At 41.0% G+C, this 17,066-nt stretch overlaps 1 protein-coding gene across 1 annotated transcript in view; it reads right to left on the reverse strand.

Moving 5' to 3' along the window:
* Positions 1 to 9,638: 9,638 nt before the first annotated feature.
* Positions 9,639 to 17,066, reverse strand: part of LOC144608599 (sialic acid-binding Ig-like lectin 13) — a 34,363-nt gene continuing 26,935 nt past the window's right edge. Inside the window, exons 8-10 of the mRNA XM_078426554.1 lie at positions 13,359 to 13,418; positions 12,827 to 12,924; positions 9,639 to 9,776 (exon numbers count right to left, since the gene is read on the reverse strand). Of these exons, the coding sequence (XP_078282680.1) occupies positions 9,639 to 9,776; positions 12,827 to 12,924; positions 13,359 to 13,418 (296 nt within the window). The remainder of the gene's footprint in view (positions 9,777 to 12,826; positions 12,925 to 13,358; positions 13,419 to 17,066) is intronic.

Here is a 17,066-nt window from a genome sequence, read left to right on the forward strand (position 1 = left end):
GAATACCACAGATTCACCACTCTGTGTGAAATAAAACGTTCTCATCTCAGTCCTAAAAGACTTCCCCCTAATCCTTAAACTCTGACCCCTTGTTCTGGACTTCCCCAACATCGGGAACAATCTTCCTGCATCTAGCCTGTCCAACCCCTTAAGAATTTTGTAAGTTTCTATAAGATCCCCTGTAAGTTTCTATAAGATCCCCTGTAAGTTTCTATAAGATCCCCTGTAAGTTTCTATAAGATCCCCTGTAAGTTTCTATAAGATCCCAAACAAGGGGAGGAGTTTGTGAAGTGTTTAAGATGCCCGCATGGGCTGCATTACAAGTCAAACTTAAGAAAACTCACGAGTGTGTGCTGAAGGGATCTGATGCATGTCACCACATATACTGTATTGGACATAACATTTCAAGAAACACCTGCATCCCCTCCCCTCCCCTCTCTAGTTGAACTAGCTTTTCCACTCTTCACATCTTTTATCCCTCTCATTAGCACATCTTCCCCAGCCAACAATGGGCTATTATGGACTCCACTCTTCCTGAGGTCATCTGTTGTCAGTTCTAATTTATTCTGCCATTTTCTACCCTCTAGTTTACCCCCCCCCCCCCATCACTTCTATTTTTCAGTCTGAAGGGTTCTGAACGGAAACATCACCTATTCCTTTTCTCCCCAGAAATGCCTCCTGACCCACTGAGTTACTCCAGCTTTTTGTTTCTACCTTCGGTATAAACAGGCATCTGCAGTTCATTCCTAAACAAAACATTTATCAAACTCTTTACACCATAGCTGGAGACTTGCTATTACCTTGGTTTCTGAATGGCCACTTCTCAAACACTGCAGTCTGAGCCTTCCACCTTGCATTATGCTTAATATCTGAACTGGGGCGATGGGAGGAGGTTACTGTTGACTTGATCATGAACACGGGTTCATGCCTGTATTGACTGATGTGAACCATAACAAGGTGAGAAAAATACAGGCAAATAATCACAATCTCACAGTTCGGGGTGCACATCAGTTTCACATGTGATACTGGCTTCAAAATAACTGAAGTTTACTTATAGAAAATACCCATTTATTGAAGCCAAGTTTCCACAATGTGTGAAAAATCATGATGACACCTTTCCCTAGGTGTCAGATTTTCCTGACAATGCTAACTTCAGTTGATTCATGGTTTCTCACTGTTTCTAAATAAGACCGAGACACCTGGGGACTTTTCAGAGACCAGCCCTCAATGGCATTCATTTTATGGAAGTTTTGTAATGGGTGATTGCAGATCCATTTCTGTGACCAGCACACAAAAGGTCACCTGGCTTGGGCATATTCTTAGATCCTTTACCTCAAGTCTTTACTGAACCATTGACTGAAATGACAGATCTAGTTACCTGGGTTCAATCCTGACCTTGTGCACAGTCTGTGTAGAGTTTGAGGAGATGCTGGAAGCAAGTACAATAACAACATTTACAGGACAGTTGGACAGGGCAGGATTAGACTGATATGGGCCAAAAGCAGGCAAATGGGATTAGCATAAATAAGGAAAGGATTGATAAATTGAGTTGAAAGGGCTGTATCCATGCTGTGTAATGCTATGCTTCTTAATCTTTGATAGACACAAAGTGCTGGAGTAACTCAGTGGGTCAGGTAACATCTCTGGAGAAAAAGGATGGGAGACGTCTCGGGTTGGGACCCTTCTTCAGGTGCTAAAGTCTGAAGACGGAGTCTGAAGAATGGTCCTAACCCGAAACAGCACCCATCCTTTTCCTCCAGAGATGCTGCCTGACCCGCTGAATTGCTCCAGCATTTTATGTCTATCTTTGGCATAAACCAGCATCTGCAGCTCTTTCACCATCCGACGCGGCCTGGAACGTGGCAACTTCAACAGCCTGACCGCGGGAGAAGACGGCAGGGGAAGAGAAAATACATTCTGTCCTTCCATCACAGTGAGGAGGTGACTGGAGGAGACTCACTGTGATGGATGTTTCTTTTTTTGTTTTGTGTTGGTTTGTGATTGTGTGTGTTATTGCTTATTTTTATTGCTCTTATTGTTGGACTGTGGGTGACGGAAATCTCATCCAAAAGACTGTTTTTTTTGGATGACAATAAAGGTAATTCTGACTCTTGTTTCTACATCTTAATCTAGATTCCCCCGTGATACTGCACAGGTTTCCTCCCACACCCCAAAAACCTGCGGGTTTGCAGATTCATTGACGTCTGTGAATTAGAAGTGGTTGTGGAAGTATCAGGCTTTGTTAGAGGTTGAAAGTAAGTCCACTGATGGGAATACTCTGTCAACCCACACATTGGGCCAGTTGGCCCCCTTCTATGCCACATGGAAGTATGAAATAGGAGACCACTGCACTCTCACAATGAGTAGCACCAAGTAACAGAGCAGAATACGGGAAACCGACCTGTGTTATGCAAGGGGGGAGCACCCAGTTAAGGGCTGAGCCATCATGCGACTCAGTGGTGGAGCACATTGCAAACAGAAGAAAGACTCAAGTTATTTGCTACACAGTTTACAGTGATCATGTAATGCAAACATTCTGCCATCAGCTCAGCTGAGCAAGAGTACAAAATATTTTAAATTCCAGGGGGTGCCATCCGGTCCAGGCACAACTCACCATGTAGTCACATGTGCTTCGCGATAACCAACATTTCCTGCATCTGTACCATTGCACCACATCCTGTGCTCTGGAATACACATTACTTATCAGCTTCATCACAAGGCGCTCATTTATATCGCTCGTGCAGGAAACCAAGGGAATCGAAGGCTTTTCATTGCGATGATTTTATATTTCTTTCGTTGAAAAACAGGGTTCAAATTTGGTGGCAAACTTGTTGAATTGCAAACCTACTGCATTGTAAATAATTTCACAGATGGCCTCCAGTCAGCTTCTTGTATACACTGCTAGCGTTAGATCCGCTTCTACATCGCATCCATTGGGTTATTTATTTACGCTTTCACCTAGAAAGTTATCAATCCACACCAATGCAAGAGGCTCAAGTAAGATTTTTAGATTTCCGTTGGCCTTTGAGAAGAAAATTACATTGCTCTTCCTGGGTTCAATCCTGATGTTTTCCTTGTTCATAAGTTGTAGGAGCAGAATTAGGCCATTCGAATTTTGCCATTGCAAACCGAGTTGAGATCATCTACTTTAATGAGCTCAATTTTCTGCAGTACCATATATGGAATGTTTGCAAGTAATAGGAGAAGGATAAGATCTAAACTAAACTTCATAGATTAGACAAGTTTTAAAGTGTGTCTTCTGTGGAACTAGTGAAAAAAGTTTATAAAATATTCTCTTAAAGGTCAGAAAATCTGATGGGGTTTTAATGCCTGACATTTGAACACTGACAATAAAGACATGAATCATAAAAAATATGAATTGAACAACATTTGTGTACAGATAACGATCAAGCCAGTGGGCTGAAAGCTATCTGTATCAAAGTATCAAATCGAGCAGATAGCTCGAGACTGCTTGCTGGATAAATTTATGCTGATGTTAAACTAGGTCTGCCAGTGGAAGATCAAAAACAAGTAGAGACCGAATGGAATTTATTCCGCAAAATTACCATAACGTCTTTGTTTCATGCAAATATGGTACAATCTGGTCACCATTATTATTTTCAGTTATAATATAAAAGTTATCTTTCAGGCAGCAAAATAATATAACTTATGTCTCCTGCAAATTCTTTGACGATCTCTACAAAAATATGAATTAAAAATGAATATGAACAAAAGTATGAATAAAATAACACTAATATGAGGAAGCAAAATTCAGGCACTGACAACTGTTGTCATTTCATTTATAGGCCGCTACTGTAAGGGTTAAAACTGTGGAAACCATTTTGTGCTAACTATGGCAGACATTTTAAGCTGAATATGCTCCCGTGGGAAATCGGCCTTCACGGCACCAGACACCTGCAGATTAGAAGTTGTTTCTCAGGGTTTAGAAGTTGTTTTTCATGGTTTATTGAGGACAGGACATTCCAATGTTCTGAACTAGATCCTATGGTGTCTCCTTATCGCACAACGGTGCCTCTCTAATTGTCATAGCTATGCAACTCCTGTTTGACTCCCTAACACAATTAAAGGAACTCTACTATGGGAACTCTACTATGTTATTGTTAGGATTGGCTGATGTCACGTAACTGTGGAAAATTACTGGATGTGCTTTTTGTGCTGCTTTAGGCTGTATAAATATTGCCTGTATTCGGGGTATTCTTTGAGAGGACAGAAGCAGGTGCTTGAGTGAATGACAGTACACTCAGGTCTCTGTCTTCTCCCACCTTGGTGTTAAAATAAAACGTTTTAACTGAGTTCTGTGTTCTTTGAATTATTTCATAGATAAGTCTAGGCGACTATCACACTACCTGGAGGCGATGTCTGAGCAAAGATTATCAGTTTCCAAACAAATTATTTTGATTTTGAGCTCCAATTCACCAACATCTCTTCCAACCTTGCTACTGTTTCCAGTACTTGCATTTCCTGGCCTCTAGCACTGAATGAACAGAAATTTATTCAACTATTAGTTGATAGATACTGCCTTACAATAATAGATACTGCCTTACAATAAACAATGATTTCTTTCTATTGGTTCCATTTGTCACATGAGCCAAAGACCTAAACCAAATTAGGCCAGATGTAACCTTGTGGCGATATTTGACCAGAGGTTTTGTTTAGGGCTGTATACATTTGTTTTATGAGGATAGATCGTTTTGACCTCAATAGTGGATAAAAGGAGGCTGAGAGGTGACATGAGAGAAGAAGATAAAATAATACATGCCACAGATAGACAATGTACACCGATCAGCCAAAACATTGTGACCTGATGAGTCAAAACATTATGACCACCTGCCTAATGTTCTGTTGGTCCTCCGTGTGCAGCCCCATACGCAGCACAGTGCGATGCACTGTGCATTGTGACACATTCCTCCCGTGACCATTAACATTTTCTGTGACTTGTGCCACAGTAGACTTTCTGTCGGTTTGGACCAGACGGGATAGCCTTCGTTGCCTTCGCGCATCGATGAGCCTTGGGCGCTCAACACCCTGTCGCCGGTTTGTGGTTTGTCCCACCTCGGACCACTGTCGGTAGATACTCACCACAGCTGACCGGGAGCACCCCACAAGCCTTGCCATTTCAGAGATGCTCTGACCCAGTCGCCTGGCCATAATAATTTGGCCCTTGTCAAAGTCGCTCAGGTCTTTACTCCTGCCCATTTCTCCTGCATCCAACAGATCAACTTCAAGAACTGACTGTTCACTTACTACCTAATATATCCCACCCCTTGACAGGTGCCATTGTAACAAGTTAATCAATGTTATTCACGCCGCCTGTCAGTGGTCATAATGTTTTTGCTGATCGGTGTATTTGGCTGAAATGTGTCTAAAATTACAAGGGTTTTAGTTTTTTTTTTAGTATAGTTGATTATTGTCACGTGTACCAAGGCACAGTAAAAAACCTTTGCTTGCTTGCTATCTGGTCAAAGAAAAGTCTACAGTACATATAATTACAATCAAGCCATCCACCGTGCACAGAGAAAGGATGAAGGATACAATATTTAAGGTGTGAGGGAAGAGACTTGAAAGGGTTCTGAGGGGTAAATGTTCACACAAGGACTAGTTGATGTCTGAAATGAGTTACCAGGGAAGGTGGTGGAGGTTGGAACCGTTGCAACATTTAAGAGGCATCCGTTTAAGTACTTCATAGAGAGATGTGGAATCAGTGTGGGCATTATGGCCGGCATAGACCTAGTTGGCCGCAGTGCCTGTTTCTATGCTGTACAACTCTATGACTCTTTGAATCTAATATTGCCCATTCTGTTCGTCGCTATCAAATGTGTTGCAACACTGACATACATTTTTATTATCTTAAGATTTGACCAAGATACTCTTTATTGGCCTCCCTTGTTTAGACTTCCACATGGAGACACAAGGAACTACAAGATGCTGCTTTACTAAAACAAGGACAAGGCACTGGGGTAAATGAACAGGTCAGGCAGCATCTCGGGAAGACAGGAATAGGTGACATTTCGGGTCAGGATCACAAAATACTCTCCCACTGTTACTGGACGAATGCAGATATCTGGGGCTGAATGGATTGAATTCCTCTCTGGATACAACTCAAGATCAGTCCCTTCAGCCTTAAAAAACTTTCCAAGTTATTGGCGTTCACCCAGAAACAGTGGGAGATCATGTTTGCAGTTATGACCACAGAGTTAACATAGTAGGGGAAACGGTCAAAGATGAAACAAGGAGCTGTGGTTGCAAACTGCGTGATAGCAAATTTCACTCAGCTGAGACATGTTTTAGTAAAATGTTCAGATACTTGAAGGTAAATTAAAATGAGAGGAATGGGAGACATTCAGGAAAGTGATTAAATGAAAACAGGATACACACGTTCCCGCAAGATTGCCTGCAAGCTCCTTGGACAATTAAAAAACGGTAAGATAAGGCAAAAAGGAAAGCTTATGACAGACATCATGAACTCGAGATCAGTGAGACAGGACATCTGATGTAGAATAAATGGATTGGAGGAGGAGGAGGAAAAAACTGCAGATGCTAGTTAAAATCAAAGGTAGGCACACAATGCTGGAGTAACTCAGTGGGTCATGCAGTCTGAAGAAGGGTCTTGACCCGAAACACCACCCATTCCTTCTCTCCCGAGATGCTGCATGAACCGTTGAGTTACTCCAGCATTGTGTGTCTACTATAGAATGAATACCAAGTGTCACAATACCAAGTGTCATGGATTATGGGGAGAAGGCAGGAGAATGGGGTTGAGAGGGAAAGATTAAATGGCAGAGTAGACTGATGGGTCGAATGGCCTAATTCTGCTCCTACAGCTTATGAACAAGGAAAACATCTAAGACAGAGCTGCAGCTTGGATAGGCTGGGTTTGTGCTCGTTTGTAGTGTGAGGGGAAATTTATATGAGGTGCATGCAACTACAAGGCACCTGGATGGTAAATGGGATGAGCTATTTCTGTTCGTACAAGTGTCACAAATTTGGGGCATAAAATGGAAGAAATTGATATAAGAATTAAAGAGGACAAATTATTTATCTTTAACCAGAGAGTGGTAAAGGTTTGGAGTTCACCACTCCTTGGTGTGATTAAGCCAGTAACCACACTTGAAGGGCACATGGATGTTCACTGGAAGAGAGCTCCTAGGGGCAATGGTCCAAATACTGGAACATGGATTAAGCCGATAGCTCTTTTTCAACCAACATGAACATAAAGGTATCCACAATCTCCTTCTGTTATAATATTTTGCATGATTTTATCTCATTTCTAATCCTGACTTCTTCAGCATCTCAATTTTATTTCCTCTGCTTCCTTTCTTCAACACACAGCTTGAAGTCTTCACTGCTCTTACCTCCTTAAGAATGTTGCTGATCTCCTCCCTCTTTGAGCAAAGTTTTGGTCATCCACTGTGATATCGACAAATGTAGTTTCATGCAGGAACAAAGAACTGACGATCCTGGTTAGTGCACAAAAGGACCCAAAGTGCTGGAGTCTGAAGATGGGTCTTGACCCGAAACATCACCTCCCCATGTTGTCCAGGGATGCTGCCTGACACGCTGAGTTATTCCAATAAGAATGAAAATAAAAGAAACATATACATTTCATTTCAACACAGGTCTTTGATGACATGTATCCATGGAATTAACCTTTTGCATTCTTAATTATTTCATTAATATATTTTATGTCAAGGCCCAGATGGGACTCAACAGGTTTATTTCCCACCATCTTCTGAGTATAAACAACTTGCAGCATTTTCCAACAGTTATAATGTTTTCTTTACGAGTTATGGGACAATTAGGTTCTGTCAAAAGTTGTGAATACCTCTGCATTTACTTCCAGATAAATTTGTAATTGGACTGTCAAAGTAAAGTGCCGCTCAATATTTATTGAGCAATATTTACTGCATATCTACGATTCAATTAATCGCAGGTATGGTTCAATTTGTTGATGTTCCATCATCTGCTCTTTAGCTCTTGGAGGAAATGATGGAAAGATTTCAGTTTTATTCAGAATTGAGTCGAACCTTGCTGCCTGGTGTACAGTGTACAGATACACGATAAAGGGAATAATGTTTAGTACAAGATAAAGTCCAGTAAAGTCTGATTAAAGATAGTCCAAGGGCCTCCAATGAGGCAGATGGTAGCTCTGGACTGCTCTCTTGTTGTTGATGGAACGGTTCAGTTGCCTGAGAAAAGCTGGGTAGAAATTGTCCCTGAATCTGGAGGTGTGAGTTTTCACACGTTTTCAATTAAGTGGTAAGTGTGGGAACAGAACAGCCCAAAAACCCCAAAGCAATCATGGATGGGTTAGAAAAGAAATCTGACAATGAAAATAACAGGATATTTGTTAAAATGGTCTGATGACCCCCCAAAAAATAGACCATGTACCTCCGGTGTCCCTTCCCTTTCCCAGATCTTACAATTCACCATTATTCCCATTGCCCTGCCTTCTAATCTTTCCAGAATTCAGGATCTTACACTATTCTACCTACCTACATAATTTTATAATGGACCTAAACAACACATTGAACTACCCTCACATCCAGCTCACTATCATTTATAAGGAACTATATTTTTAAGCCCATTGTCTTACATTGAAATCCATTTGTCACTGCTTTGACCATGCTTAATTTACTAATACTGCTCTACAGTTTACTCTTCCAGCCACTAAATAAACTGGTCTGTATAAATTTTGTAAGCTTCTGGGTTTTGTAAATTTGTAGGACCATTTTAAATCCAATTTTAATTGGGACAGCATTACAAAATCCAGTCTGATTTCATAAAAGCAATGGAGTTAAAAAACAATGAATTTTCACAGTGCACTCTACGTAGAATTCAAGTTTCAGTTCATAATTTTTATGTATGGACATTACCAGTGTGTTTATTTTTGCTTTACTGGTGAACTTCATTTGTGTCTGTACATTCAAACAGTTGAATACATGCAAATAATTTTACTGTTCACAACAGCAGCTTGGCTGTGTTAATGTTTCTCATCAGCTCAATGATATTTCAGTGTGAGCACACAGTCCAGCCTGGAGCTGAAGTATAAGGATTGAAGTAGTTCTGTACTGATCTCTGCAGGATGGGAGGTCAGTGACCGTTGTTTTGGGCCAAGGCCCGGACTGCATGGAAAAGTCAGATGAGTGTCCAATACTTCTTCATGTGAACTCCACAGGTGATGGGCAAGTACAGTTTACAGTTGTCTCCAGTCAATGGAAGATCCCGATTTAAGCATCTGAGAAATTGCATTTTTAGACCCTTGGAGAAAATGGTCAACTTATTGAGTTACTCCTGGAGCTGCCATCTCCTGAAGAAGTCCAGCTACCAAATGTTTTTGACTTTTGCAAGAGAAAAACAAACTGGGGCTAAAATATGCCTGACAAAATGTTTGACTCTTTACGGATATCTAACACCGAAGAAAAGTGAACAATAGACTCTTGTCCATAGGAAGAACTATAAAGCGATGAAGTCTATTGCTGAGCACAGACCTCTTGGGCATTGGTCACTCAGTTTCCGGAGGCTCGTCCCATTAACAAATGGTCCTGCATGTCACTCTGTGAACACTTGTGAGTAATTCATTCTTGAGGCTGCAAAGTAGCTAAGAACTAATTTCGAGGTCACACAGTCCTCAAGTCTTGGCGTGAAACACGCACCACAGAATATTCAGATGTATCATCAACGGGATGGCGAGGAGATGAACTGTAAACATACGGCAAATGTTTTTTGGCATTTTTCTCCGTTACGTCGCATATTTGCTGAATGAACACAAAAAAGTAGTATAATTACTATCACATGCCGAGGACAAGTGGAATAAAATCAAGATTACTGGCAATGTTTAGGTCAGGCAGTAACTGTGGATAGAGGAAACTAACAAAATATACCATGTGGAATGGAAATTGAATAATCCACTCATTTGAGACAACAAGTAGTAGTTTAAATCAGATCAGCAATTTTATAATTATGTACAATTTATATTATATTATATTTAGGTTTGTGAAAAACAGCGGTTGGCACATGAGCACAGAACTTTCCATATTATCTATGATTTTTCTGATGATTCATACATTACCTGCAAATGTCTATAAATAATGCCTGGGTGGATGTTAATATAGGCTATCATAGTGATAGAAGGGTCATGTTACAATATGTTGAAAAAGTCTTACTATTTTATGATCTTTTCTAGTTTAAAAGATGATAGTAGTTGAGGGATATTTTTCCGTTTTTCAGTCGTGAACGGCATTGTAAATGACTTGGATGAGAAAGTAACAAAAAGGATCTGCAGAGGCTGGTTTATAACAAAGATAGCACAAAATGCTGGTTTTGCAAGGAATTGAGAGGTATGGATGATGTGCAGGCAAGGCAGATTTGATGAACTTGGCGTCGTGCTTGGCATGGACTTTGTGGGCTGGCCCGCCTGTCCCTGTGCTATACTGTTCTGTGTACACCAGGAAAAATATCATCAAAATGTTGATACTTGACTGAAGGCACTGACACTTCCACTTTCCACTTCAGCTCAAAACTAAATTTGGAGCATCAAAGATAAATGATGGGAAATGTTCTGCGTGTTAAACCTTTACATTAGGATGGCATAGTGGCACTGTAGTTAGTACAGCTGTCTCAAAGCTCCAAAGATCTGGTTTAAATCTGAGGTATTTATTCACAAAATGCTGGAGTAACTCAGCAGGTCAGGCAGCATCTCAGGAGAGAAGGAATGGGTGACGTTTCGGGTCACCCATTCCTTCTCTCCTGAGATGCTGCCTAACCCGCTGAGTTACTCCAGCATTTTGTGAATAAATACCTTCAATTTGTACCAGCATCTGCAGTTATTTTTTTACTGAATCTGAATACCGAACTGTGGTCTTTTCTTACTGAATACCAAATCTGAACTGTGGTCTTTTACGGGGTGGAATCTGTTAATACTCCATGTGACCATGAGGATTCCTACATCTGCTGTGGTTTCTTCCCGCATCCTAAAGATGTATAGGTTTATAACGTTATTGGGTCCTGTGCAGTGCATCTGACATAGTTGTGAGGTGAGTGAATTGGAGTAGAGTGGGGGTGGGGGGGGGGGGGGGGGGGGGGAGAGATGTTAATTTACCAGAGAATAGGTTACAGAGAAATGAATGGGGTAGTGAATGATTGGATTGTGCTGAGAGCTGGCAGAGACGTGATGGGCTGAATGGCCTCCATCTTTGTTTGAAGAAAATATGAAAATAATTTTTGAAGTTTGAAGGATCAGGTGCTATCTGCCAAGGAATGTGGTTAAGATCAGTACATCGATGAATATTAATATATCCACTCCAAGCCCAGCCTTGCCTCTAACCACACAACAAATACTCGGACTGACTAACTGACTATTTCCACTTCTGTTACATTGTCCAAGATGGTCCATGCCTCAGTTCATCTGTTACTGATGCTTTACCACCACAGGCATCATCTCCCACAATCTCATCCAAAGCAACTTGATACTGAGACTCACATTTTAACTCACACCAATTACTGTTCAGCCATCTTACACATTCTTGCTGCATAACAATAACTGTTGGTTTAGCAACGGCTGAATTTTAAAATAGTCATCTTTGTTTTGAAGCTACACCCTGTCCTCAAAGCCTCAAGCTGCCCTATCCCTTTCCACCCCTGCCAGCCCTGCAGACCACAGAGGTAATAAAAAAAAACTGCAAATGCTGGAAAATTAAAGTAAAAACAGGAAATGTGTAAGAAGGAACTGCGGATTCTCGTTTAAACCGAAGATAGACACACAAGCTGGAGTAACTCAGCGGGACAGGCAGCATCTCTGGAGAGAAGGAATGGGTGACACTTCGGGTCGAGACCCTTCCCTCTGTCGGTCAGGCAGCATTTGAGAAAATAGAAACAGTTCTGCTTGAAATTTTTCCAATGACCCACTTTGAGGCATTTTACTGAGCTGTGGGAGCTTTGTAAAGCTGTTCTGTGGGTTATGAAACGGGATGGTGCTGCCGTTAAAATAATGCAACGTCAATCTTACAACCCTTCTGACATGAGGCATCTGACCTGAAACTTTGACGGTTTCTCTTTCCGCAGATGCTGCATGATCTGCTGAGTATTTCCAGCATTGTCTGTTTTGAACCCACATCATTATCTGCTCTCATCTAACTGTAGTGTCGGTTATTTTTTCCATTATTGCCAGCTCTATTTTTCAGCTGATGAAACCCTAAGAACAATTATCCACTCTCTAAAATCTCCTTATTTTCCTACCTCACCTCCTTCCTTAATCCGACCTCTTTGACCAAATTTGGTGATCGGTTTTAACATTATTTTGATGTTCAGTGGCAAATTCTGTTTGATAAAGTTCCTGTACATCACCTTGGAACATTTTACTATGCTAAAGGAGCTTTCTACAGTGGTAATGTTGATTATGGGGCAGGGAAGTGGTGGCACTAAAACAGGGCAATGTGAATCAATTAACAATTTTTTACATCTGTGCCATAAGCAAGAGGATTTAGTTGAGTTTAGTGATATAGTATGGAAACAGGCCCTTCGGCACATCGAGTCTCTGCTGACCAATGATGCATCGTACACTAGTTCTATCAAACACGAGGGACAATTTTACAGAAGCCAATTAACCTACAAACCTGCACGTCTTTGCAATGTGTGAGGAAACTGGAACAAACAGACAATACCTATGCAGCCACAGTGAGAAGAGTACTTTATTGGATATAATTCCTCTCCGGGGACATTTCTATGAGTGCCCTGCAATTGCTGATGTATTTAAGATACATCAAGGATAAATAAACAAGGAGCCTTTCTCTGGTGCAATTATCAATACCTTGGCTTTTTGGTTGTAGCGTTGTTTTGGATTGTGGATAACAATGTCTGCGTAGGAGACTTCTTCTTCACTGTTCCCTTCATTAACAAAGGCAACCTCTGTGGGGAAAAGAACGAACAAGTAAAGCATTTATTGTAATACTAGACCAAGTGGACCCGTTGGGCCCAAACCTCTCCTGCATTGGTGCAGCACCCTCTCCTCCCCTCTCTCCCGGCCCCTCCTCCCTCCTCCCTCCCTCCCCCTCCCCCCCACTTCATCCCCCTCAAACCCCCTTATCCTCCCTCCCTCCTCCCCTCCCTCCCACCCCAGGAGATAGATTTAAACTTTAAAATGTGAATAACTTAAAAAATATAACCAATTTCAATGAAACTTCTTCCATTAGCAGCAAAGGGACGACGGTGAGTAAGGTGGGCCTAAAATTGTTGCGCTATCGTGTACCGTTTTGGCAGTAGTTCAGGAACAAACAAACAAACAAACAAAAGTTTTAGTTTATAGATATGGAAGAAGTTTAAGTCCCTGAATTGTATCTTACCTGTTGAATATGGGCTGCTGATTGGTGGGCCATTCTTCTTGACCACTGCATAAATTGTATCTGCCAAATAAATCAGAAAACATGAATATCAGAAGTAATAATAAACACATCTAGCATCTGGATAGTTTAGATAAGGATGGAAGGAGCTAAGTGTGAGGAATAAATACCATCAAAGATCGGTAAGGCTGTTTCAATGCTTTAAACTTTACTCAGGGGTTACGCTCCTGAAATGGAGCATGTAATTCAAAGATGCATAAATTAAATATATACATTTAAACAGGTGTAACTTTGAGCGCATTATTTCAAAAGTACAGTGCATAAATTTGATATTGATATTAATTAAACGTGCGTTATTTCAAAAACGCATAAATCAAACATGCATAAAAAGTGAGGTGCCTGGAATTCTATAATCTGTTTTGAGTGCTACCAACTGAAACGATATGCCTACCATTTATGTTCCCTGGTACGTTCACAGAGTACAAGTAGATCAATCTCAGCCATGCTTGGATATTGGCCTAAGCTGTTCTAGTTTTGACTCAGTGTCTGAACTTACTGCCAAAGGTCCTCACCTGTCCACTCTCAACTCTAGATACATTTTAGAGGACATTTCAAGCTGATTCTCAACACCAGTGCCACAAGTGCAAATTGACCTCATAGGATGGATCTCGAGGCCCCACTCCCAGATTGCCCTGACAATGTTTTGATAACCCACCTTGTGCTCTTAGGGCTCACGGAATCAAGGGATATGGGGAAAAAGCAGGAACGGGGTACTGATTTTGGAAGATCAGTCATGATCATATTGAATGGTGGGGCTGAATCAAAGGGCTGAATGGCCTACTCCTACACCTATTTTCCTATGTTTCTATGTTTCCGGCCTTTAGGCGATTTTTATTTGCCTCTGAGAACATGAAAAGCAGCTTGAAAAGGTTTTAATCATTAAAAAATATATAACATTTATTTAAAGTAGAAGATAAAATTAATTAAAAGCACCTTGAAGTTTTAGACATGGTAAATAAAGAAAAATAAGTGACCCACATATTAACAATTTCATTTATATTCAGTGGTGGTGACCTCATTAATATGAATGTGGATGTTTTAGTAACAACAGTCAAGCATTTCACCAACTGTTGAATGATGAGTCCATTGTGGAAAGAAAGTTGAAATGTTTTGGTGTCTGACCGATTTGCCTCTGAGATCAGGTGAACTGTAAGGAGGTTGTCTTTGGAGGTTTTCTACCAAACTACAAACAAAAGCAGAACGTGATTTGGCTCAAAGTTGTATTGTAGTGCTTTCATATATGTAATTGTTGACATGTTTTGTGTCTTTGTACCTGATTCCACCTTACTTTTGTTAACATTTTTTGTTTTTATTCCGAATAAAAATATGGATTGAATGCTCGCAAATGGGGCTGTATAGACAAGTACAATGGTCTGAATGGCCTTTGTAGGCAAAAGGCCTGTTCATGTGCTATATCATTCTATAAATAATTAGCAGTTAGGATCAAAAGATCTGAGTATTGAATTTCTTCCCTCTTGACCATTGCTTTTGTAAGTTGATCCACACTCTGCCAGCCCCTGCTCAGAACTATCAGCATCAAACACAGAGCTTTAATGTCATACCCTCCCCTTGACGTAAAATTGCAGCATCGCATGCTTTTTTAAGCACAAATGATATTCAGAATTGAATGTAGCTCTGACACCACTACTGGGGATGTAGTAATAACCGTTGCGTCTTAACGTTTGCTATCGTGTCTGAAGGCTTATATTTCTGATCCTCTGACTAAAGTCTCAACTTTGCTGTTTACATTGGTTTATGGCTGGCATTTGAAAAAAGCAGGTGATTGCATATTTGATGCCTTGTAATACACGCTTAGAAATGAAAATAAACTACTCCACTATAAAGCATGCTGTAGTGTTCTCAGTAGATTCTGGCAACTAATGTTATCTACTGTTCTGTGAAAAATACAAGGGCTGGTGGCTTTGTATCCTCAAAACAATAGACAATAGGTGCAGGAGTAGGCCATTTGGCCCTTCGAGCCAGCTGAAGGTCAGACATTCAATGTGATCATGGCTGATCATTCTCAATTAGTACCCTGTTCCTGCCTTCTCCCCATACCCCCTATCCTTAAGAGCTCTATCTAGCTCTCTCTTGAATGCATTCAGAGAATTGGCCTCCACTGCCTTCTGAGGAAGAGAATTCCACAGATTTACAACTCTCTGACTGAAAAAGTTTTTCCTCATCTCCGTTCTAAATAGCCTGCCCCTTATTCTTAAACTGTGGCTCCTGGTTCTGGACTCCCCAACATTGGGAACATGTTTCCTGCCTCTAATGTGTCGAACCCCTTAATAATCTTATATGTTTCGATAAGATCCCCTCTCATCCTTTAAAATTCCAGTGTATACAAGCCTAGTCACTCCGGTCTTTTTACATATGACAGTCCCGCCATTCCGGGAATCAACCTAGTAAACCTACGCTGCACGCCCTCAATAGCAAGATAGACTTGTACATACATGTCTTGCAGATGTGATTATTCTATTGCTGATGATGCTGAATGTGCAAATGGAAACCCTCTTGAAAATATGTTGCAAAGAAGGAAGGAGCAAACATTTTAATGATTTAATCTGGTCGGAGGCTTCACTGTGTAATTCAGCCCATTTGGCCTTTACAGAAATCACAGAGCAGCAGGAGCCTTCATCCTTGTGATTATTTGAGCTTCCCAGAGAGGGCATTCACTGCACTCACTTTGCTCAGAGATGCAAATTCAAGACAAATTCAAGTGAAATCAAGATGGAATAGACAGGGTAGATGCACAGAGATTATTTACCCAAAAGCAGGGTAATCAAGAACCAGAGGACATAGATTTAAGGCGCGAAGGGAAAGATTTAAGGGCCTGTCCGACTTAGGCGATTTGTTTGGTGACTGTCGTAGCAGGTCGCCAAAATTTTCTTTTACCCGACGACAACGACCACGACAATGCTGAGTCAGGTCGAGATTACACCGTCTTCTGAAACATCGCAACAATTCCCACGCTGTCAATGCTTCTCTGGCGTCCTGATTTTCGCTGAAATCACTGACAAGTCGGTAAGTACCTGAGAGTTTTGAACTATAACACCTTGTATGGGTTACTTAAAAACCAAGCATCACTGTAACAAGGAATAAACTGGATTTACTTCCAGTTTACTAATAGCTGTATTAAAAAAAAATTTTTTTTTAAGTGGTTCAGTGGATATTTGTGAAAAGTGTGTGGGCATTCTTTGAAAATGTAAGGGAGATGCATATCTGGTTTCCACTTTAAATGTAATGGCTGAGGCCAAAAACATCGCGAAAATTCCCACGGTTATCTGACCGTCAAACTGTCCCCTCCAATCTACCTGTCAAATGTCCTGACGGTAAATAAATTGGTTAAACACAAGCATTTTATGGTATTTTGAAAAGACTTTACTTATTTTAATATTATGTGCTTCTAAATGCATCTAAGAGAACCTATCAAACCTGGGGACAGCATGCGACAGCGCCCGCAATAAGCAACGATGCCTGGCGACAAGCCAGCGAAATTTCAAACCGGATGATTTCTCAGCGACGCGCCGAGATCCACTACGATTTTTGGAAGACTCCTCCCATCATGCCAGCGACACCCCTGCGAACTGTCGGCGACAGCCTAGTCGCCGGCAGCCTAGTCGCCGGCAGTCGCCTTAAAATCGCCTAAGT

The sequence above is a fragment of the Rhinoraja longicauda genome, chromosome 32 (genome assembly GCF_053455715.1).
Source record: "Rhinoraja longicauda isolate Sanriku21f chromosome 32, sRhiLon1.1, whole genome shotgun sequence".
In the NCBI taxonomy this organism is placed as follows: Eukaryota; Metazoa; Chordata; class Chondrichthyes; order Rajiformes; family Arhynchobatidae; genus Rhinoraja; species Rhinoraja longicauda.